General features: G+C 40.7%; 1 protein-coding gene across 2 annotated transcripts; it reads left to right on the top strand.

Moving 5' to 3' along the window:
- Nucleotides 1-3,101: 3,101 nt before the first annotated feature.
- Nucleotides 3,102-21,788, top strand: tmbim1a (transmembrane BAX inhibitor motif containing 1a). 2 transcript variants are annotated; one of them, XM_077614872.1, is made up of 12 exons: nt 3,102-5,888; nt 7,296-7,649; nt 13,480-13,547; nt 13,677-13,741; nt 13,822-13,875; nt 13,962-14,012; nt 14,104-14,143; nt 15,323-15,360; nt 15,449-15,536; nt 21,023-21,118; nt 21,198-21,251; nt 21,322-21,788. In XM_077614872.1, exons 2-12 carry the CDS (start codon nt 7,301-7,303, stop codon nt 21,466-21,468), a joined length of 1,050 nt encoding a protein of 349 aa, XP_077470998.1. In that variant the 5' UTR covers nt 3,102-5,888; nt 7,296-7,300; the 3' UTR covers nt 21,469-21,788. The 2 variants fall into 2 exon arrangements, with proteins under 2 accessions (XP_077470998.1, XP_077470997.1); XM_077614871.1 differs by having other exon boundaries at nt 4,964-5,800.
- The last annotated feature ends 1,906 nt before the right edge of the window (nt 21,789-23,694 follow it).

Genomic DNA, 23,694 nt, shown 5'->3' with positions numbered 1-23,694 from the left:
TGTATGAATAAAGCTAACGGTGCTCTCTCCTTAACTTTAGCCTGCACCCCATTTAATCCAGACTACATGACCGCTGCACCATCATAACACTGTGCCACAACTTTACCCAGACATTCATTTTCCACCAAAAATTGAATGATGAGACCTGCAATGTCATCGGCTCGCTTCCCACTGGTAACATTTTCAAATCTGACGAACCGCTCCTTGACACTTTTGCCTGTGATTTAACGCAGAACCAGTGCGAGCTGTGCTGCATTACTCGCGTCTGTCGTCTCGTCCACCATTACAGAGATAAACTACTTTTTTTTATTTTGCTTCTGCTCTCTTCCTCCATCACTTCAGCAATAGCAGTGATCAGGTCGTTTTGTATTTTGCCCGACATGCCACTAAATACTTTATTAGTGGACAGGTGGTAATGTAAATCCATCTTTTTCTCAGCAATGAGAGAAAGAAGTTCCACATAATTTCCTTTGTTTGGGGAGGCAGCGCTTTCATCGTGTCCCCGAAATGAAAGTTCCTGCTTGCCCAAAAAAATGACGCAGTCTATCAAACTTTTTAAGGTTTCCCTATTTTTCTTCACCTTTTCGTTGTGGCGCTCCGTTTCCCTGCGCACTTGCTCGTTGAATTGTAACTCCACTCGAGTATCCAAAAGTTTTGGAGCGCACCGTTGCTTGTAAGCGTCAGGCAGAGCTTTGGTGTCTCGTTGCTGCTTTGGTTAAACAAGTCAAATTTGCAAATCCAGTGTAGCTCCAAACACCATGTCGATCGGTGGCAAATAACAAGCACTCCCAGCAATACAATTTGCAGTGTTCCTCGCAGTCCGTGAGCCAGGGATAGCGCTCGTAATTAGCGAACTGAAAGTGGTGGACACACCCTTTTCCCAGCTGCAACAGGCTTGCTAGCTTCGGAGTAAACCGCCCTTTTTTAATGATGTCCATTTTTTCTGGAAAAGTCCGTCTGGAAAATGGCTTTGCCAGCAAATCTGCAACCAAATCCATTTGTTTTCCTGCGTCGGCCATTGTGGGTAGAGTTTGCTAGCTCTGGCTGGCTCACTCTGGCTTTGGGCCGCCTACTCTATGACGAATCCCTACGCCAGCGAGAAGGCAATGACGTATCCCTATGCCTGCGAAAAAGCATTGTGGTGTTGCCAACTCGAAATCTGATTGGTTAAAGCAACAGTCTTGTTTAATGCAGCAGAGCCCGCAGAACTGATTGTGAAGGCCTTGAGGCATTTCACTTCATTTCTGATCCTGGCAACAAATAATGGCTGAAATGTGATTGGTTAAATGCTTCAATATGAAAACACATCTGGAAGCAGTGCAACCAGGGGGAAAAGCAATGAAAGGAAGCTAACAGACCATTTGGAATTATTTAATAAGTATTGATGGACAAAATATAATATATGATTCAGATATTTCTTAGGCCAGCAGAGAAGGCCTTGAAGGCCCTGACGGCCTGCCACTGTGCAATGCGTAGTGGGCATATACATTACCTTGTGAAAGTATTCGGCCACCTTAAATTTTTCAAACATTCGCCACATTTCAGACTTCAAACATAGATATAAAATTGATTTTTTTTTTGTCAAGAAACAACAAGTGTGACAGTTGTGAAGTGGAAAGAAATTTATTCTCATCTCATTTTCTGAACCGCTTTATCCTCATTATAGTCGCGGTTTTGGGGGCAATCACAGCTGTCTCCGGGCCAGAGGTGGGAGACACCTTGAATTGGTGGCCAGCCGGTCGCAGGGCACAAGGAGACTGACAACCATTCACATTCACACCCATACCTAGGGGCAATTTAGAGTGAGCAATCAGCCTACCATGCATGTTTTTGGAATGTGGGAGGAAACCAGAGTACCCCGAGGAAACCCACCAGTGGCGGGCCGTCAGGGCCTTCAAGGCCTTCTCTGCTGGCCTAAGAAATATCTGAATCATATTCTATTTTGTCCATCAATACTTATTATTCCAAATGGTCTGTTAGCTTCCTTTCATTGCTTTTCCCCCTGGTTGCACTGCTTCCAGATGTGTGTTTTCACATTAAAGCATTTAACCAATCACATTTCAGCCATTATTTGTTGCCAGGATCAGAAATCTGCCTCAAAGCCTTCACAATCAGTTCTGCAGGCTCTGCTGCATTAAACAAGACTGTTGCTTTTAACCAATCAGATTTCGAGTTGGCAACCCCACAATGCTTTTTCATAGGCATTGGCATTTTGCTGGCTGGGATATGTCATTGCTTTTACCAACTATTATTGGCTTGCTAAAATGGACATCATTAAGAAATGGCGGTCTACGCCGAAGCTAGCAAGCCTGTTACAGCCGGGAAAAGGGTGTGTGCGCCACTTTCAGTGCGCTAACTTAGCTGCACAAGCAAATATATTGTTGTCTTGATTTAAAGCCATTTTCAAGATGGACTATGCCGGAAATATGACAGGACAGGCTCGACTTTCATCATTAGCTTTGATGGTGATAAAAAAGAAGGAAGAAAGAAAGGAGGATGGATATTGTGTACAGTTAAAAAGAATTTTGGTGAGTATAATATGGCTATATTCCTAAATAATATTTCAATTGTGAGCCCGGTTCTGATATCTGAAAAGCTCCAGTGTTTGTATTTAAGCTCCAGTGTTTGTATTTAATCACAAAATGCTGCTAGGAAGTGGATTTTACCCCATTTTACGCCAGTAAAATTTTTGCCGTTTCGCCATTGACGTCCATCGCTGTCTTTTCCCGGGAAAAATCACCCCCCTGGCCTGGTTGTAATGTCTCAAAAGCTCCAGTATTTGTATTCAATCAATAAATGCTGCTAGGAAGTGGATTTTACCTCATTTTAGTTCTTTTTTTGCTGTTTCACGTATGGACGTATATGGATGTATCGACGTTCATTGCTGTCTTTTTACCGGGGAAATGATACTCCGGGCCCGGGTCTGATGTCTAAAAAGCTCCAGTATTTGTATTTAATCAATAAATGCTGTTTTCGGCTGGATTTTACCCCATTTTCGGGCAATGTTTGCCCGTACGCCATTGACGTTCATCGCTGTCTTTTCCCGGGAAAATCACCCCCCTGGCCTGGTTTTAATGTCTGAAAAGCTCCAGTATTTGTATTTAATCATGAAATGCTGCTAGGAAGTGGATTTTACCCCATTTTTGTGCATTGATTTATTGATTGTTTTCTATGTGTCGCTGCAGTAGAGGTTTTATAGCCATAAAATAGTTTTTGAGGGTTGGATTGATACGTTGAAGGCGCTACCAGAAAATGCACGGACCGCCACTGAAACCCACGCAGGCCCGGGGATAACATGCAAACTCCACACAGATGTACTGACCCTGGATTTGAACCCAGGACCCCAGAGCTGTGGGGCCGATGCGCTGCACTAAGTAGTGAAAGCTTTAAATCTCAATACATATACTTGTATAATGACAATAAAATCATTCAATTTAATTCAAATTCAATTCAATACAATAACACTTCCTCTCTGTGAGATTATTACCATTATTCGTTTTAATACTATCGTGCTAAACAGTAATTTATGTTTACGTCAATAATATGAAATCAATTTTCAGATTAACGACGAGAGACGTCCAATCCAGTTTGACGGGGGACGGGGAGGGGTTGTTTGACAACGTGTTAAAACTGTTTTAATATACTATTGTCTTTGATATATTGCACTTTGTTTTAATACATTGTATAACTTAAATAATATTCACCAGTGGCGGGCCATCAGGGCCTTCAAGGCCTTCAATGCTGGCCTAAGAAATATCTGAATCATATTATTTTTTGTCCATCAATATGTACTTATTATTCCAAATGGTCTGTTAGCTTCCTTCCATTGCTTTTCCCCCTGGTTGCACTGCTTCCAGATGTGTGTTTTCATATTGAAGCATTTAACCAATTACATTTCAGCCATTATTTGTTGCCAGATCAGATCTGCCTCAAAGCCTGCACAATCAGTTCTTGCGGGCTCTGCTGCATTAAACTAGACTGTTGCTTTTAACCAATCAGATTTCGAGTTGGCAACCCCACAATGATTTTTCATAGGCGTTAGCATTATGCTGGCTGGGACATGTCATTGCTTTCACAAACTATGATTGGCTAGTAGGCGGGCCAAAGCAGTACCGAGGCAGCCGAGATCGCAAACTCCACCCACTATGGCCGACAGAAGCAAAAACAAATAGATTCTGTTTGCTCACAAAGCTATTTTCCAGACGAACTTTTTCAGGAAAAAAATGGACATCATTAAGAAAGGGCGGTAACTCCGAAGCTAGCAAGCCTGTTACAGCCGGGCAAATGGTGTGTGGGGCACTTTCAGCGTGCTAACTTAGCTCCACAAGCAAATAGTATATTGTTGTGTTGATTTAATGCTATTTTCAAAACGGACTATGCCGGAAATATGACAGGACAGGCTCGACTTTCATCATTAGCTTCGATGGCAATAGGAAAGAAGGAAGAAAGAAAGGAGCATGGATATTGTGTAAAAAGGATTTTTGGTGAGTAAAATTACAAATATGGCTATATTCCTAAATAATATTTCAATTGTGGGCCAAGTTCTGATATCTGAAAAGCTCCAGTGTTTGTATTTAATCACAAAATGCTGCTAGGAAGTGGATTTTACCCCAGTTTAATTTTTGGCGTTTCACCATTGACGTCCATCGCTGTCTTTTCCCGGGAAAAATCACCCCCCTGGCCTGGTTGTAATGTCTCAAAAACTCCAGTATTTGTATTTCAATCAATAAATGATGCTAGGAAGTGGATTTTACCTAATTTTAGTGCATTTTTTGTCATTTGACGTATGGACGTATCGACGTTCATCGCTGTCTTTTTACCGGGGAAATGATACTCCGGGCCCGGTTCTGATGTCTAAAAAGCTCCAGTATTTGTATTTAATCAATAAATGCTGTTTTGGGCTGGATTTTACCCAATTTTCGGGTAATGTTTGCCCGTACACTATTGACGTTCATCGCTGTCTTTTCCCGGGAAAATCACCCCCTGGCCTGGTTTTAATGTCTGAAAAGCTCCAGTATTTGTATTTAATCATGAAATGCTGCTAGTAAGTGGATTTTACCCCATTGTTGTGCATTAATTTATTGATTATTTTTTTATGTGTCGCAGCTGTAGCTGCAGTGGAGGTTTTATAGCCATAAAATCGTTTTTGAGGGTTGGATTGATAGGTTAAAGGCGCTACCAGAAAATGCACCGCCCGCCACTGATATTCACATACGAGCCAGCTATGGACACACCCAATGCACGGTTGAAGAGTGAAGAAACTGTGTAAGAAATGGGCGTAACTTGACAAATGTAGGAGAGATATTATGACATGGTCGTAGCTGGATTGCTGAAATATCTCTTAATCTGGCAGAGACTGGCCAACTGCTTGACGACTTGTAACTGAGAAACTCTTTGAATTTAAATTTAAAATGATAAACAAGCCTGATGTAATGACTTCATACAGTGACAACAGGGTTTCATGAACGCAATGCATGTTTACAGAATTAAATGAATGAACAACGTTTCTACACGTCCTTTATTTTTTGTCTTTTTGGTATTCTAGAGACACACAAAATAATACCGTCTCCATCTTCACACCATCCAGAACGAGAAAGCTAGGCTACACGTCGTGGCGCGGGTGTGGGAGACAGATTCCAGTGGACTCCACCCATTTTCTCGGCTCAGTTCCGGGAAATGTTCTTCAACAACGCGTAGTCTCTCGGGGACCAAGTCTCAGTCTTAAGTCCCACTCACTATTCCTTTTTCCACGACACGAAAGATTGACTTCAAGTTTCCAACTACCCGTGGGACAATCTTGGTATGTCGTTCTTTTGTTTTTTTTCCCCAAACTACTAAGTAATGTACTGCTTCAAAGCGACCGTTTGCGTGAGAGTATTTTAGCTCAGGTTTGTATCTCAACTTCCTTATTAGTCGTCTTTGTTTTATTGTTTTACTAATACTTTTTGGTAGAGCAAATTTTCCATTTCCACTTGTTTGACGTGAAAACATAAAAGTAACGTGGAAGATGGTTATGAAGTTTGTAAATTTCATTTGTAATACGTCATTTCTGTGAGCGTGTGGAGATCTATGTCAACTTGCATTTGAAACACTGAATGGCCCCATTAAGAGGGAATACAAGCGTAATACTGATGCGGGTGTGTGAATGTGCGTCTTTCCAGTAAAATGGTCGTCAACCGAAAAGAATCAGAACCAGCTAGATCTTCTCTACTGGCCTAACTTAATCAGGAATCGTGATCATATTTTAAACCTTAATAGAAAAAGTGACCATTTTTTGTAATCTAACAACAACACAATAAAGACCTGCTGGATGTGGGTGCACATTCTCAGTCATAATTATCTCATCTCATTTTCTGAACCGCTTTATCCTCACTGGGGTTGCGGGGCGTGCTGGAGCCTATCCCAGCTGACTTCGGGCCAGAGGCGGGGGACACCCTGAATTGGTGGCCAGCCAATCGCAGGGCACAGGGAGACAAACAACCATTCACGCCACACTCATACTTAGGTGCAATTTAGAGTGTCCAATCAGCCTACCATGCATGTCTTTGGAATGTGGGAGGAAACTGGAGTACCCGGAGAAAACCCACGCAGACCGACCTGAATTTGAACCCAGGACTCCCACTGTGGGGCTGACGCGCTAACCACTCAGTTCCCGGGCAGCCCTTGTTATAATTATATCATTATTATTATTTTTAGTATTAAACATTTGTATCTATATTTATTGACAAAATTTAACCCGGCGGATGAGTGGTTAGTGCGTCGGCCTCACAGCTCTGGGCTCATGGGTTTAAATCCCGGTCGGTCCACTTGTGTGGAGTTTGCATGTTCACTGCGTGGGTTTCCTATGGGCACGCCGGTCTCCTCCCACATTCCATAAACATGCATGGTAGGCACATTGAACATTCTAAATTGCCCCTAGGTATGGGTGTGAGTGTGCATGGTTATCCGTCTCCTTGTGCCCTGCGATCGACTGGCCACCGATTCAGGGTGCCCCCCGCCTCTGGCCCGAAGTCAGCTGGGATTGGCTCCAGCACCCTCCGCGACCCTAGTGAGGATAAAGCGGTTCAAAAAATGATTGAATGAATGAATTCCCCAATATGACAAACGTTGGCGGGTTTCCAAAATCGTTGATACTGATCTAAAAAAACTGCCTTTTCTGTTTGCAGCCATGTTCCCTATCTGAATTGTGCATTTTAGAACAAACCAACAGAATATTGTAACACACAATAGACTTGTCAGACTCAAACTTGATCTTTCATCAATGTGTTTTAAAACAAATCACTTTTTTCTTTCAGGCAAAATGTCCAGATCAGATTACCCTCCAGGTTATGATGAATCCCATGTCCCACCATATGCACCACAGGGTGGTGATTACCTAGCACCCCCGGCATATGGCTTCCCAAATTTTGCCGGACCTCATTCAGGACAACCTCCTGCTCCTTACCCCACCGGTCCAAACACTCCTCTCTACCCAGGTCAGCCACAGGGTTATCCTCCTGGCCCATACCCAGGTCAGCCACAGGGTTATCCTCCTGGCCCATACCCAGGACAGCCAAATCCCGCTGGGCCCCCAGGAGCTGGCTATCCTGGTCAGCCTCCAATGCCTCCCATCATGCCACCTACCATGCCTTCAGATGTTTTGAGCTCTGGTAAGATTGTGTAGCTTTTCAGGTGTGGAAGCAGTGAATTGAAACAAATGAATGTGGTTTAAAATCTGATATATGTTAGATTTTTCGGACTGTGACTGAGTTCCTCTCGATTACATTTTTGGACCTGAATTCGATTCACTGCTGCAATAACATGGCAGTGTATTAAGGAAAAAGAAAATGCATCCATTTAAAAGTAACAATGACAAAGAACAAATGATTTCATAATAGAAAAGATTATCAACATTTCTATTTTAGCGTTAACTTCCAGTGACAGCTATTGGAACATAACCTTTTATTGTATATATATATATATATATATATATATATATATATATATATACAATCGTACCTCTACTTACGAAATTAAATGGTTCCAGAACTTTTTTCGTAAAATTTAGTAAGTAGATAACTACCGTATTTTCACGACTATAAGGCGCACTTAAAAGTCTTAAATTTTCTCCAAAATAGACGGGCGCCTTATAATCCAGTGTGCTTTATATATGGGAAAAAAAATTGTCATTCATTGAGGGCGCGCTTTATAATGCGGTGTCCCTTATAATCGTGAAAATACGGTACTTTATATGTAAATTCTCTAATTCGTTCCACGGTCCTCAAACAACTACCAACTAAAACCTTTAAAATTGGTGAAAGTGTCCCAATTTTGTATGAAAGATGTGAGGAAAATAAAAAAATGAGAGAAAATTTTAAGAATATAATTTATTAATGTCTTAAAATGAATAATAAGCATACAAAATCTATCCGTGTTGAAACGCAGGGGAACAAGAGGAAGCGAACGGTCAGCAACAGAGAGAGTGTTTGCTTTTCGCCTCTTGTGTCTGGTTTCCCTTGCGCCGTGGACGAAGTGAACATGACAACCACACGAACAAATGAACACACCTCATAAACGCAACATTAAGAATTCAAACAACATTAATCAACAACAAACATCGTTTTATGATTTCTTTGAAATTAAAATTTTCACTCATTTTATTAGTCACTACTGGTTCTTACCTGTTTGAATTTAACTTGCCCTTCTGCTGTGCTGGTTGACAGACGTTTTGAAAAAAAAAAACTATCCAAAGACGATTGCCTTTGATGACTTTTAATAATGTTTCTATAATGCTACTTTAATGCAAATTTCTCCAGCATTTCTTTGATTTTTGCAGTTGCAATGCTCGCTGCTTCATTTTCATTTTATTCCCCAGTATTGTCGAGTGTTCCATTAACTCTAGAGCACAGGTGTCAAAGTGGCGGCCCAGGGGCCAAATCTGGCCTGCCACATCATTTTGTGCGGCCCCAAGAAAGTAAATCATGAGTCCCGACTTTCTGTTTTAGGATCAAATTCAAAATAAAGAATATAGATGTGTATTATAGTTCCTGATTTTCCCTTTTTTAAATCAATAATTGCAATTTTTTAATCCAAGTTCAAAAAGCATTTCATCTAAAAATAAATATCAAAAAATATTTTGTTTTCCACTTTAATATTGAACATAACTTTAAAAAGACGTTTTCCCCTACTAAGGGAAAAAAGCTCAACTATACATTGTTCTAGATCTATGAAAAAAACTGAAGATTTAGGGTTTTTGATCCAGTTCTTTTAATCCAATTTAAAAAATATATATTATATCTAAAATGGTCCGGCCCACATGAAATCGAGTTGACGTTAATGCGGCCCGCGAACCAACCCGAGTCTGACACCCTTGCTCTAGAGCAGGGGTCTCGAACTCAATTTACCTGGGGGCCGCTAGAGGCCGAGTCTGGGTGAGACTGGGCCGCATCAGGATTTCCACAAGAAAAGCACTGATAAAACATTCCAACGTTATCAAATATCTTTATTTTTTAACAAAAAATAATGAATTAAATAAATTAACTTAAAGATGAATAAAAAATAAATCAATCAGTAATACAAAACCAAATAATACTAATGAGCATACAGTAGATATACACTGGCTGGCTAAGTAGAGAAAATGAATTATTTTTATTCCGTTTCAAATGTCTGTATTAACAGCTCTTTAACCTTTAACTTTCTGAACTTGAATGGAACATTGAACATGAAATATTCTGAACACGGCTTCTCTTGCCTACTCCTTGCTGCTAGAGACCTGGAAGCGCTTCTTCTCACATAGTCACATTTGGCTTGAGGGAGGAAGCAGTGGAGACCCTCAGTAGAGCTTGAAGATGCTCATCAGTAAGTCTGGACCTGTACTTGGACTTATTGAAGTTCAAGGTGGAGAAGAGCTTCTCACACAAGTATGTGCTCCCAAAAAGGCACATGGTCCGCTTGAACCTTCGGGAAAGTTCAGGGAAGCTGGGGGTCAACTCTCTCAAAAATTGCCCAAGCTTGTCTGCTTCTCCACTCACCTCCCTGAACTTGGCTTTGAGTGCAGAGTTGCACTGCAGGTCAATGAGCTCCATTTGAAGCTCAGGAGGGGCATCTTGCACATCAAAGGAGAAGGGGTCCGCAAAAATTTGAAATGTGGCTTTGTGTGTCTTGAAGTCTGCAAATCTGTGATCAAATTCCTCCTGTAGCTTCGAAATGGCCTCAACATACTTCTCACCACTGAATGGTGTGCCTGCATCCACGAGAGCCTTGCATGCTGGGAAATGGCAAAGGTTTGTCTGAGAGAGCTGGGCTTTCCATAACACAAGTTTAGTGCAGAATGCTCTCACGTTGTCATAGGCAGCACTGACAAGTTGCCCCTGGCCTTGTAGCTTCTTGTTCAGTACATTAAGCTCATGTGTGATATCAACAAGAAAAGCCAAGTCCATGAGCCATTTGGGATCACTTAGCACAGGATCAATCAACTCACAAACGGCGTAGCTAGCTTTGACTGCTGCATTACTGTCTTTGGTAGCCTTCTTGAAGAAATCCTGTTGCCTCAGAAGACGTGTTTTAAGACTGGCAACCTGGTTGGCTCTCTGATCTCCCTGGTATTTTTCGTACTCCTCTGCATGTCTCGTAGTACAATTACGTTTCAAATTGTATTCCTTGTGCACCGCAACTTTTTCAGTGTAATTGAGACACGTCGGGGTGCCCCTGTGTTCAACAAAGAAATATTGCACTCCCCACTTTTCTTGAAACTGTCTGTGCTCATCACCGACCTTTCTCTTCACGGCAGGCTTTGAAAGAGACATCTCTGGGGCTCTGTAATATGTTTTTCCACTTGGAATGAGTCTCGGGTTGATCTTTCACATTCAGTCGCGCGGGTTTGTGGCGCATGTGCACTTTCGCTCTCCGTTTCAATCGCGGAGATGGCTACAGACACTGACACAGGCTGGATCACGGATCATAGCGCCTCATTCAGTTCTATGCTGAGAGCAGCGGAGGAGTGTGCGCGCCGAGCGGAGTGATCGGCCTCACGGCTTCTCCTCCGCCCAGCTGATTGGAGGAATGAATGAGTGAGTGAGCGAGGCACTGGACAGCCCGGCCGATGTCCCGCCCTCCAGAGCCGTATACCTCACCGTGATTGGTTCATTCAGCTCCGAACCAAAGTTCCCTCTAATTTTAGTTGGTCTGAGCAGAAAGACAACCTCCCTGAGCGCACTGAGTACCAGTGTGAGCGACATCATCGGTACTCGGATGATTTGCCTAAAGACGTTTCGCCGACGGACGTTTGACAGACGGGCAGGTCGCCGAATGGACGTTCCACCGAACGTTCATTCGGCCGAACGGAGGTTTCGCCGAAACGGGATTCGCGCGCTCGCCCCGCCGGATCGTGTGTGTACAAGTTTTTCAACCTCGGTCCGCGGGCCATATACGGCCCGTTAGGATTTTTAATCCGGCCCGCCGCCGGTGTTGTCCAAATTATAGTAAAAATCAATGTTCGTCTACCATCAATGGCAGCCCGGGAATAAGCACTCTTGGGCGGGCATGGCAGTCCGGGAATAAGCACTCTTGGGCAGGCAGATGTAGCAGAACCGAGCCGTAAAATGACAGCAATCGGGTCAAATCCATCCTAAAACAGCATTTAATGATTAAATACAAATACTGGATGATATCGCGATGGAGGCAAAAAAACGTCTATAGACGTCCATTCGCCAAACGGCTCAAAATGCTCTCAAATTCGGTCAAATCCAGCTGAAAACAGCGTTTAATGATTAAATACAAATACAATTATTTGTATTTAATCATTAAACTAACAAATACTAGTACGGCCTGTCCGTCTGTCAAACGTCCGTCGGCGAAACGTCTTTAGGCGAATCATCCGGTCACGACATCATCATTGCTCGCTATGGGCACACCAGTATCACACCTGCCACAACAGGTGCATGTCAATGTTCCCTCTAATTTTTCATGTAAAACATGCTGTAAAACACGAAAAACATGAGTGGACAGAGCTACTGCCACTGGCTGCCACTTAAACGGCGCCATCATGGGGAAAGGGGTAAAAAAAAAAAAAAAAAAATTAAAAAAAAAAAAATAGATTTTTTTTACTGTGCGCCATATGATTGCTACTGCGCAGAGAAGACGAGAGTAGTGCGCAATTGCGCACGCGCGCAGTTTAGAGGGAACATTGCTCCGAACACAAGTGTCATTCATATCAATTTTGCGGGCCGCACGAACATTAATCTTTCATATTAAGACGGGGGCCGCAAATTATCGTCCCGAGGGCCGCAGTTGGCCCGCGGGCCGCAAGTTTGAGACCCCTGCTCTAGAGAGTTCGTTTTTATCCCCCTCAACCAACTCGCCATTGTCCTCGCTGACCACTTCTTTTCATTCGCACTGGTAATTTTCTTGGGAGGCATGATGATAAAAACAGAAGCAGCTTCTTTTATCCACAATTGGAAAAACTCAGCAAAAAAACACCGTCAGAACTCAGTGACAACGAACGGCGGTCAAAAGTACATAAGAGAGAATCATGAAATATAATTAGTATCGATCCTGAAAGACCCATATCGGTCAATCACTAATTTAGAGTGTTCAAACCGCCTACCATGTATGTTTTTGGGATGTATGAGGAAACGGCAGTATCCCGAGAAAACCCACGCAAGCCCAAGGAGAATATACAAACCACACAGTAAGGATCATGGAATCAAACCCTCAGCCCCAGAACTGTGAGGCCTTCACGCTAACCACTCACCTCCACTGTGCCGCAAAAAAAGTATTCATTCATTTATTACTGTAATGTTTCAGGATTCTAACGTCATTCTTGCATTCAATAGGTCATGCTTATTTGAATGCCCACGGAAAAAACGCTTTCAAATTCATCAATCTATCAATTCTATGTTGATTATAAACATTGTTTTTGTTATTTGGTTGGCAAATGAGCTCAACATTGTTGTTTGCTTGCATTATTTAATTCCATGAATCTGTTGTTGTTGGTTTCGTTCTATGTTTGTTTTTAATATCATTTCCAAATTTTCTTTAGTCTGGATTTCCATGGACCCTTAAAGTGTTAAAAGGCATTAAGTTCATTAAGTCCTAAATTATCATTAAAATGTCACTTAATAATGTCTTAATGTGTACACAGAAGTCCAGCTTTGTGAGTTAGAAATGGAAAAAATGTTTATTAGCATTTATCTTTGTTTCAAATATAATTTCCCAATTTACTCTCGTGGTATTATTACGTAACTGAAACTAACACAAGTAGACGCAAGTGCACCAAACAAAGATACTCTGCATAAATAAACATTTATTACTCTTCTGTTCGCTAACTAAAACAAATTTACTTTACAAATTTCTGTGATTTCTAGGAGTAATGTGTCACAAATATTGTTGGTCGTCACTTTTTCACAGTAGTGTCACTAAGAAATGGCAATGTCAAAACTAAAGTAAATGTAAATTGTTTGATTATCAGATAACTGCATATTGCTGCTCTTATAATGACAGATGACGATTTTGCTGCGAGGGGAAGTGACTGGGATAGTCTGAGTGTTCGCCATGCTTTCATCAGAAAGGTAGCGTTCAGCAGTTCAACTCAAATGCATAAAAACCTCCATGTTTGTTGCACACGTTAATATTGTTGTTCGGTATCTTGACTATTTAGTTGCACAACTATGGTGTTCTGTTTTGTTTATGTTGTTCAGGTGTATTTGATCCTGGCTCTGCAACTCCTTGTAACAACAGCCATTGTGGCTGTTTTCACCTTTGTGTGAGTATTGTGTCAGTTTTTATTCTTTCCGTCTGTAGTCTGTATGAGACCTACACGTTTGCGTGTTTTTTTTTAAACAGGCACCCGGTCAGGAAATTTGTACAGGAGAACCAGGCTGTCTACTGGGCATCATAGTAAGTTGAAACACATTTCGTGTGAAATAAAACAAGGCCTAACTTTCTGAACAGTGTACTAATCTTTTAAATGCTTGATTTTCCAGTGCTGTATACTTCATCACCCACCTTGTTTTGGTTTGCTGCAAAGGCCCACGGTAAATGTGAATATTTTAAGCATAACAATCTAAAAAAAACTGCCCATTGAAATTAATCTGCATATATTTTGTTATATCACGCTCTCTTTAGGAGGAAGTTTCCATGGAATATGATATTACTCTCCATCTTTGTGAGTTGGAAGCTAATGCTATTTTGAACTAGTAATAAGACGTATGCCGGTTTATGCAAGGCACTATCCACGGGAAAGTTTCTTTTTGGGTGGTGTCAACAGCGGGAGGAATGAGTAAGCACACTTTGGAACAAAGCCCTCAATGACACATTCTCTCGTTGTCTTTGTGTTTGTTGGTTTTTGGCTATGAAGGGAATGTATTGCTTACCTGTGCTTATTACAGTTGTTGAGAAAAGAGCATTCAATTATTTTTTTCCACTTCACGTAACACTGTTAAAGTCAAAGCAGCTGTACAGTAATCCCTCGAATATCGCGGCTTCACTACATTGTAGATTTTTTTTCTGGGGGAAATCTTTTTTAATACATTTTTGGAAGTTCATAAAAATGTGAAAATTCACGGTGGAATTCGCAAAAAGAAGCCACTCCCCTGTGCGCCGCTTGCTACTAGAACTCAGCGCTGAAGTAAAAAATATATTTATATTTTTTAAATAGGGGTGACCCTACTTCGCGGTTTTTCGTTCATCGCGGCCATGTCTGGTCAACATTAACCGCGATAATCAAGGGATTACTGTACTTGCCTAATTTAATTTGAGCCAAAAGGGAAAAAAATCATATACGCTTTTAATGTTTTGATAAATGGATGTCAACATCAGTGAAGAATTTTCCAGGCCAAAAAAGTGTTGTTTGTTCAATTTCCATATGAGAAAGGGGAAAGGATTGTTAATCGTCAATGTAGTGTGGTTAAGTAGCAGCATTGTATTCAAAATCGGAAATTTATTATGGTGGTTTTGAAAGGTTCCGTATACCGAAAGCAACACTATTTATAGTATACGGTATACGGAACCTTTCAACTATTCTTATTTACACTGTGCCGCAAAAATCTGGTTATCATTAGCGTCTCCGCAAACGAGACACTGTTTTTTGAGAGAGGATTTTACTCACGGATAATTATCTACAATTTAAAACATTCTCCAGGTCTGTCTTGACATGCTTTTGTCAAAAATAATCCAAGCACTTTCTACTTCCCTTTTCTTGCTTAAATAGGTTTTTGAACTTCCTTTCTGCACCACTTATCATCCCCTCTACCTGAATTAATTTTTGCTGCATTTTTCCCCCAGTTATTTGTGTCAGTGCCAGACAAAGAAACCCTTATAATGATGTGTTTTTTCATGTGTTCAGACCCTGGCTCTTTCATATATGGCTGGTTCCATATCAAGGTAAAGAACAAATAAAAAGTCAAGAAAATTGATAGGATATGATAGTTTCACTATGGTGGTTCTATAACAGTGTTCAATGTGCTTTCAGTTACTATGACACATCAGCAGTGTTTCTTGCATTGTCCATCACTGTTGTCGTCTGCATTGCTGTCACAGTCTTCTGCTTCCAGACCAAGGTAGATTCCAGTTATTTCTACAACTCAGATTTTTCTCTGATAGAGTGATTGGAACAGATACTTCTTTGTCACAAAAAAACATTCATGAAGTTTGGTTCTTTTATGACTTTTTTATGGGTTAACAGAAAAAGTGATCAAATCTGCTGGGTCAAAAATATACATACAGCAACACGAATTAGCAATTTTGGTGACTTGGAAAGTTGTGTCAGTGAAATGAGCTTCATAGCATGGCCTCTTAACTACTTGTGAGTGATTATGAGTGACTACAGCTGGTAACTTCTCTGAGGCCATTTAAATAGGGCTCATTGGATGCAAACGCCCACCAACGCGGTCTACGCATCAATCAAAGCCATACAATGGCCCTGAGCAGTTTCACTGAGCGGACATGCGAGTGTATAAGAGTGTGTATGTCAGGGTCTTAACAAGTTCTCCAACAAAACACAAAAGTATGGGAAATTTGGAGCTTTTCTTTAACCCAATAATTGATAGGGCATTAAGTATGACAAAATAATAATTTGCAGTTTGCATTTAGGAAATTTGAGCAACAATTTTAAATGGTAATTATCAATAACCTTCCGGGCGACCAAATGTCCGAGTACCGGGAAAGACAAAGGAGCTCAGCATGGATCTGAAAAAGCAAATCCTTGACTTGAAAAAGTCAGGAAAGTCACTTGGAGCCATTTCAAAGCAGCTGCAGGTCCCAGGAGCAACAGTGCAAACAATTGTTTGTAAGTATGAAGTGAATGGCACTGTTTTGTCACTTCCACGATCAGGAAGAAAACGCAAGCTATCACCTGCTGCTGACAGAAAATTGGTCAGGAGGGTGAAGATTCAACCGAGAATCAGCAAAAAGCAGATCTGCCTAGAATTAGAAGCTGCTGGAACACAGGTGTCAGTGTCCACAGTCAAGCGTGTTTTGCATCTCCATGGACTGAGAGGTTGCCGTGCAAAAAGGAAGCCCTTGCTCCAAAAGCGGCACCTTAAGGCTCGACTGAAGTTTGCTGCTGATCACATGGACAAAGATAAGACCTTCTGGAGGAAAGTTCTGTGGTCAGACGAAACAAAAATCGAGCTGTTTGGCCACAATGCCCAGCAATATGTTTGGAGGAGAAAAGGTGAGGCCTTTAACCCCAAGTACACCATGCCTACCGTCAAGCACGGACGGTGGTGGTAGTATTTTGTTGTGGGGCTGTTTGCTGCCAATGGAACTGGTGTTTTACAGAGAGTAAATGGGATAATGAAGAAGGAGGATTACCATCAAATTCTTCAAGATAACCTAAAGTCATCAGCCCGAAGATTGGGTCTTGGGCGCAGTTGGGTGTTCCAACAGGAAAATGACCCCAAACACACATCAAAAGTGGTAATGGAATGGCTAAATCAGGCTAGAATTAAGGTTTTCCAATGACCTTCCCAAAGTCCTGACTTAAACCCCATTGAGAACTTGTGGACAATGCTGAAGAAACAAGTCCATGTCAGAAAGCCATCAAATTTAACTGAACTGCACCAATTCTGTCAAGAGGAGTGGTCAAAGATTCAACCAGAAGCTTGTGGATGGCTACCAAAAGCGCCTAATTGAAGTGAAAATTGCCAAGGGACATGTTACCAAATATTAGCGCTGCTGTATGTATATTTTTGGCCCATCAGATTTGATCACTTTTTTCTGTTCACCCATAACAAAGTCATAAAAGAACCAAACTTCATGAATGTTTTTGTGACAAAGTATCTGTTCCAATCACTCTATCAGAGAAAAATTGAGTTGTAGAAATAACTGGAAACTCAAGAGAGCCATGACATTATGGTCTTCACAAGTGTATGTAAACTTTTGACCACAACTGTATAACAACCCTATATACATATATATATATATATATATATATATATATATATATATATATATATATATATATATATATATACACACACACACACACATATATATATATATATATATATATATATATATATATATATATACACACACACACACATATATATATACATATATATATATACACACATATATATATATATACACATATATACATATACAGTGGTACTCGACCTACGATCAGCTCTACCGACGACATGTTTGAGATACGATGAAAATTTCGATCGAATAATTCGCCCTAGATACGATCGAAATTTTGAGATGAGACCAAGCCAGGTGGCCATGACACTGTCTGTTTTGCGTCTCTTTCGTGTATAAAATATATCTACGAGCACTGGGCTGCACATGATGAACACGTTTTAATGGACGATATCATGTCGCTTGGAAATTCCTTGGGGCTGGAGGTTAACGAGGCTGATGTGAATGACCTAATCGCCGAGCACTACGAAGAACTCATGACACAGGATTTAATCGAGCTCCAGGAGAGTGAACATTTGTTGCCGGAACTCAGTAGCGAGGAGGCGGTTGAAGAGGCGGTGGAAGAGGCGGGCCCCTGGCTACAAAATATATCAAAGACATGCTTGCGAAGTGGCAAGAGTTTTTGGATTTTGTAGAAAAGAGGCACCCTGACAAGCTGGCAAGTGGTCGCGCGTTATCGTATTGTGATGACATTTGTGCGCGTCATTTTCAAAATATTTTGAAGAGGAGGCAAAAACAAACAACTTGATGTGTTTGTTTTGAAGACTCCGGCTGAACGTCCGGGTGGTGTCAACCCGTAGAACTAAGGTAAAAAAGATTAAAACAAAATTAGAATTCAGTTTTGTGTGAAGTTACATTAAACGTTGAGTGTCTGTATGTATTTATCCAAGTTAATTTAAATGTGTTTGTTCAAGTGAGTTGTCGTGGACAAAGTCCCCCCAAACACCCCCCACCCCCGCCGTGTATGTCGCTGTCTCTACCCTCCGCGAAATGCGTCTAATCTTACTTCTATTAAACACATTTTATTACTATTAAACCACTCGTTATTTATTACTTTGTCAATATATGGCGAATTAGAACAAATAAAACTGTTTTTCCAATCCAATATCCTGTTTTTGGTGTTTTTTCAGAGGGTTGGAACGAATTAATTTGTTTTTTGTTCATTTCAATGGGAAACGTTCGCTCGAGTTACAAAAAGCTCAACATACGATCTCAGTCCTGGAACGTATTAAGATCATATGTCGAGGTACCACTGTATGTATATATGTGTATATATATATATATATATATATATATATATATATATATATATATATATATATATATATATATATATATATATATATATATATATACATATATATACATATATATATATATACATAAATATATATATATATATATATGTATGTATGTATATATATGTGCATATATATATATATATATATACACACACATACACCTTTCCTAAAAAAAAATCGAACACTGATGAATTTTAAAGGGTTTAGTTGGTAGTTTTGTGAGGGCCATGTAACAAATTAGAGAATTGACATAAAATAGTGCTCTACTTCCAAAATTTTCAACTTACAAAAAAAGTTCTGGTACCAATTAATTTCATAAGAAGAAGTACGACTGTATAATAATCCTTTGATTCATTCATTCTTTTTCTGAACCGCTTATCCTCACAAGGGTCGCGGTGGGTCGTGGCCCACTATGGGCACCAACCATTTACTCTCACACTAATACCTACGGACAATTTAGCTTTCAACCAGTCTACCCCTCGTGTTTTTGGGATGTGGGAGAAAACTGGAGTACTCACAGAAAACACAAACAAGCCTGTGGAGAACATGCAAACTCCACGCAGTGGGGACTCACCTGAGATCGAACCCTGAACCCCAGAACTCTGAGACTGATGCACTAACCACTCCCCACCGGGTTGCACATATAATGATATTCCTTCATTCATCTTCCATACCGCGCATCCTCGAAAAACTTTGCGGGGGTTGCTGGAGCCTAACCCAGCTGTCTTCGGGCGAAAGGCTGACTACACCCTAGACTGGTCGCCAATCAGTCGTAGGGCACACAGAGAGACAAACGACCATACGCACTCACAATCATACCACCACTAGCGGGAATCGAGCCCACGCCTGTCCGGACCGGTGTCAGTCGAGTGAACCTCTACACCACGAGTCGGCTATCTATCGATCGATCTATCGATATCTCTCTCGCTCTCTCTCTCGCTCTCTCTCGCTCTCTCTCGCTCTCTCTCGCTCTCTCTTGCGCTCTCTCTCTCTCTCTCTTGCGCTCTCTCTCTCTCGCACTCTCTCTCGCGCTCTCTCTATCTCTATCTATCTATATATAATAAACAAGATTGTTTCCACTGAACCTGACAGGCCAGATTGATTTTTCCCTATAGCGCAAAATCATTATTTCCCATCAAAAAAAGTTTGCTGATGTTCTATGTTCCTCCATAATGGGGAAATTAAGTGTGCTATTTCACGGTTAATTTGGGAAGTTCACCTATCTCTGAGAAGTGCTTTCCATTCTGCCATAATAGTCAACGAGTCACATCCTGGTCACGTCTGCAGCACTTGACTCTTTCCCCTGCCACAGTAGTGGTTCACAGAAGAACAAAAACATCGGTTCCCATAAAAAAAGCTTTTCTGGGTGTACTTTGCTCTTTTTTTAAATAATTTAATTTTGTTTATTATCTCCAAATCTTCACCACAAGAACCACTTTGCACTCCAACCTTATAGATCAGAGGTGGGCAAACTATTATTCCACAAAGGGCCGTGGGTGCGGGTTTTTATTCCAACCCACAAAGAGGACACCTTTTCTCCAACCTGGTGTCCTACAAGTGCAATCAGTAGATTGCAGTCAGGTGCTTCTTGTTTTTTGCAGAAATCTCATTGGCTAGTGCAGGGGTAGGGAACCTATGGCTCGGGAGCCACATGTGGCTCTTTTGACGGGTGCATATGGCTCTTTGCTAACCTGTGAGCTAAAATAAGGAAATTGCTGGTGACGGAACTGAGATATTACATCTAGAACTGCTTTAATCTTCATTTTTTTTGCAGTAGACTCTTCTGGAATGCATCCTCTCATTGATTAGCATCAGCATAAGAATCTTTTAAAAAAATATTCATTTTTTTTTTCAACTTTAAAAGTGGTGAAATTACAAAAACAATTGAAAAGGCACTCGTTTACATGTATGTATTTTGACTTTTAAATTCGTAGTATGGCTCACAAGGAATAATATTGGAAAATATGAATTGTTTGTGGCTCTCTTCGTCAAAAAGGTTCCCGACTCCTGGGCTAGTGTCTGTGCTGGATCAGTTGGAACAAAAACCTGAATCCACAGTGGCCCTCGAGGACCGGTTAGCCCACCTCTGTTATAGATAGTTGCTTCTTGGTACGTTTGCAGCTCCTGCCTCTTTCTCCAGATTGGCTCGCTCATCATACGTCAAAGAAGTGGTCAGAATCTTGAGTTTATCAAGACAGTATACTGTATGATGAATAAATGATCGGGCAGGGCCATCTTGCATGCAAGGCTAGTTTCCATTTGGATGTACGTGATAAAGCTGTCTGTCCCTTTAATACCACATTGATTGTGCATCAAAGGTGGACTTCACCAAATGCCGGGGCTTCTTCTGTGTGCTTGGGATTGTCGTCTTTGTGACCGGAATCATCACAGTCATCGTGCTGTCGTTCCAATATGTAAGTTGTATCTTCTGTGAAACAAAGTCTTGAGACCAACTTATATTTTGGTGTCATTTGAATGGTTTCACTCTTGCAGATCTACTGGCTTCACATGCTCTATGCTGCTATCGGAGCCATAGCGTTCACTTTGGTGAGTATTTTGATATCATTTGGAGATGAGCAACAAAACATTCTGGAACCGTTTTGTCTTCTCTTTGCAGTTTTTGGCTTATGACACGCAACTCCTCATTGGCAACAGGAAGTACTCCATTAGTCCAGAGGAATATGTATTCGCTGCACTTTCCCTTTATGTCGACATTGTGCAGATCTTCCTTTTCCTGTTGCAAATTTTTGGTTCGAGCAAATAACACTGTTGGGGCACATGAACAGTCATGTCAACAGAGCTCCAGAAAAATGTATATATCGTGCTGTTTTATGCCTTGCCCTACCTCCCCATATAACTTTAGAATGTAGATCATCTTAATCATGCTGCACTAAATTGCTGTTACGTAAAAGGCTGAACTTTAAATGTTGTCACTCTGCCAGACATTCGCGTAGAATAATTTTTCTACATTTATACACAAAGGTATTGCAGTATCCAAATGTTGCCATTCTTTCTGGCTTGAAGTAAAAGCAGACTACATTTATATGTATTTTACCTAAATGCACTTTTTACTGCTCAAAAGTCTCCAATATGTCTGTTGATGTTTTGTTTGGTTCTACTTGTATTGTTCCACAGGAGTTTGAACTGTGTTTTCATGGGTGTTCGTTGACCAGAATAGTTACAAAGTTAGATCCATTAACTACTATATATTTTCTGGGGATACGTGTATTTTTGCCAGTCGGTCTTCTCCGGTTGTAATACAAAATCTTAGTTTTCAATTTATTTCCCCTCACAGTCTGCAATTTGCACAGGTGTCAGCCTTTATGTGGGCAGGGTTCACCAACATCTTTCCCGTGGACAAAAAAAAGCCCAGGGCTTTAAAAACTTGCATTGTACATTGAATGTTTCCACTAATGTTGTGGTAATTGCCAATGGAAAATGTGTTTATAGAAATATTTAAATATTCACGTTGATTTCCCATTTTTAAAAACCTTTGTAAACTACACTAAGAAATTAATATGAGGGTGCGCCATTAGATAGAACATGGGTGTCCAAACGTTTTTCAATGATGACAGCTTTCAGAAAAATTGCAGCATACATGAGCCAATTTCAATTCAATAATTACACTTTGATTTGTTACGCACAACGATATGCAGAGCTGCCAACCTCCGTCGACCACATTTCAGGAGTACCCTTGTCCCATTTCTGGAGTTTTTCCAGAGTGAATGAGATTCACGCAAAATCAATATAAAATGTGAAAAAAATGATGTAGGAAAATTGAATTCAAACTGTTTTTACATTAATTGAAGTATTCATACCTGTCAACCTCTGCCGATAACGGCCCTTATGAATGATTATGATTCCCCTTACAAACCCCCAAAAAACCTTACAAACACCGTACGACTTGTACGGTGTTTGTAAGGTTTTTTGGGGGTTTGTAAGGGGAATCAATCATTTATAAGGGCAGTTATCGGCAGAGGTTGACAGGTATGAGTATTGTTTTTCCAAACTATTGAAAAAGTACAGCATAATGAAAATACCGTATTTATTTGAGTATAATGCGCACACAATTTGTGATTAAAAATTGATATACATATTTTTTTTCACTTTCTCAGTTCACACCAAGGATTCCAAGGGTACTGGTAACTGGCAAATACTGAACACATTGCCATGACAAAACATTTATTCATGGAAACCTAGGAAAACAAACTACCAGTATGAACAATTCTCAAATGGAATTTACAATTTTAAATCCTTAAAGTGTAATACATTATCACAATATTTAAAAATTCTCAAAGTCTGATTTATCATCATCATCAGACTCACCAAACAATTGATTCCATTCTTCTTGAGTTCTTTTTTTAAGTGTGTGCACCGGCCAATAGAACGGGCTCACACACCCCATCTGGTGGATAGAGACAGTTTGTACGTCTCTTATTATAACGGATGGTGAGGGGACTTTTTCACTGGCGGATGGCAGTGTTTCACCGGGATTTGTGTATAACGCGCACCCGAATTTTGCTTTAGTGTTTTGGTACAGAATTTTGCATGTTATACTCGAATAAATACGGTAAGCTTATCTTCGTCTTTCGGTCCTTCTACGTGCATTTTACAGTCAGTAATTCCACCATGTGTCACACTGAAGTCGCACTTGCACGTTGTCAAATGTCAGTCCTTTTGGAGAGGGCTTCAACATGGGATATTTCATCGAATACGAACCAATAAACTTCTGCGAGTGTCTGGGTTTCTTATTAGAAGTTTCATCCAAATTGCCATCCATATTGATAAGAATTACCAGTGCCGTCTAGTACTGCTTCCTTTAGATCAGTGGTCTCAAACCGGTCCTCAAAGGGCCGCAGTGGGTGCAGGTTTTCATTCCAACTCAACAAGAGGATACCTTTTGCAAGTGTAATCAGTTAATCAGTTGATTGCAGCCAGGTGCTACTTATTTTAGAAGACACCTGATTGGTTAAAATGTCGGCACTGGATC

The sequence above is a fragment of the Stigmatopora argus genome, chromosome 12, assembly GCF_051989625.1.
Source record: "Stigmatopora argus isolate UIUO_Sarg chromosome 12, RoL_Sarg_1.0, whole genome shotgun sequence".
In the NCBI taxonomy this organism is placed as follows: domain Eukaryota; kingdom Metazoa; phylum Chordata; class Actinopteri; order Syngnathiformes; family Syngnathidae; genus Stigmatopora; species Stigmatopora argus.
Note: the sequence above shows the minus strand (reverse complement) of the source record. Positions and strands in the feature narration are given on the sequence as shown.

What these genes read in the sequence shown, in the direction of transcription:
- tmbim1a (XM_077614872.1), top strand. Translation starts at nt 7,301, where the DNA reads ATGTCCAGATCAGATTACCCTCCAGGTTATGATGAATCCCATGTCCCA. An exon ending in GTTTGCTGCAAAGGCCCACG is followed by an intron (nt 14,013 to 14,103) that starts GTAAATGTGAAT and finishes CGCTCTCTTTAG; the next exon opens with GAGGAAGTTTCCATGGAATA. An exon ending in GAGCCATAGCGTTCACTTTG is followed by an intron (nt 21,252 to 21,321) that starts GTGAGTATTTTG and finishes TTCTCTTTGCAG; the next exon opens with TTTTTGGCTTATGACACGCA.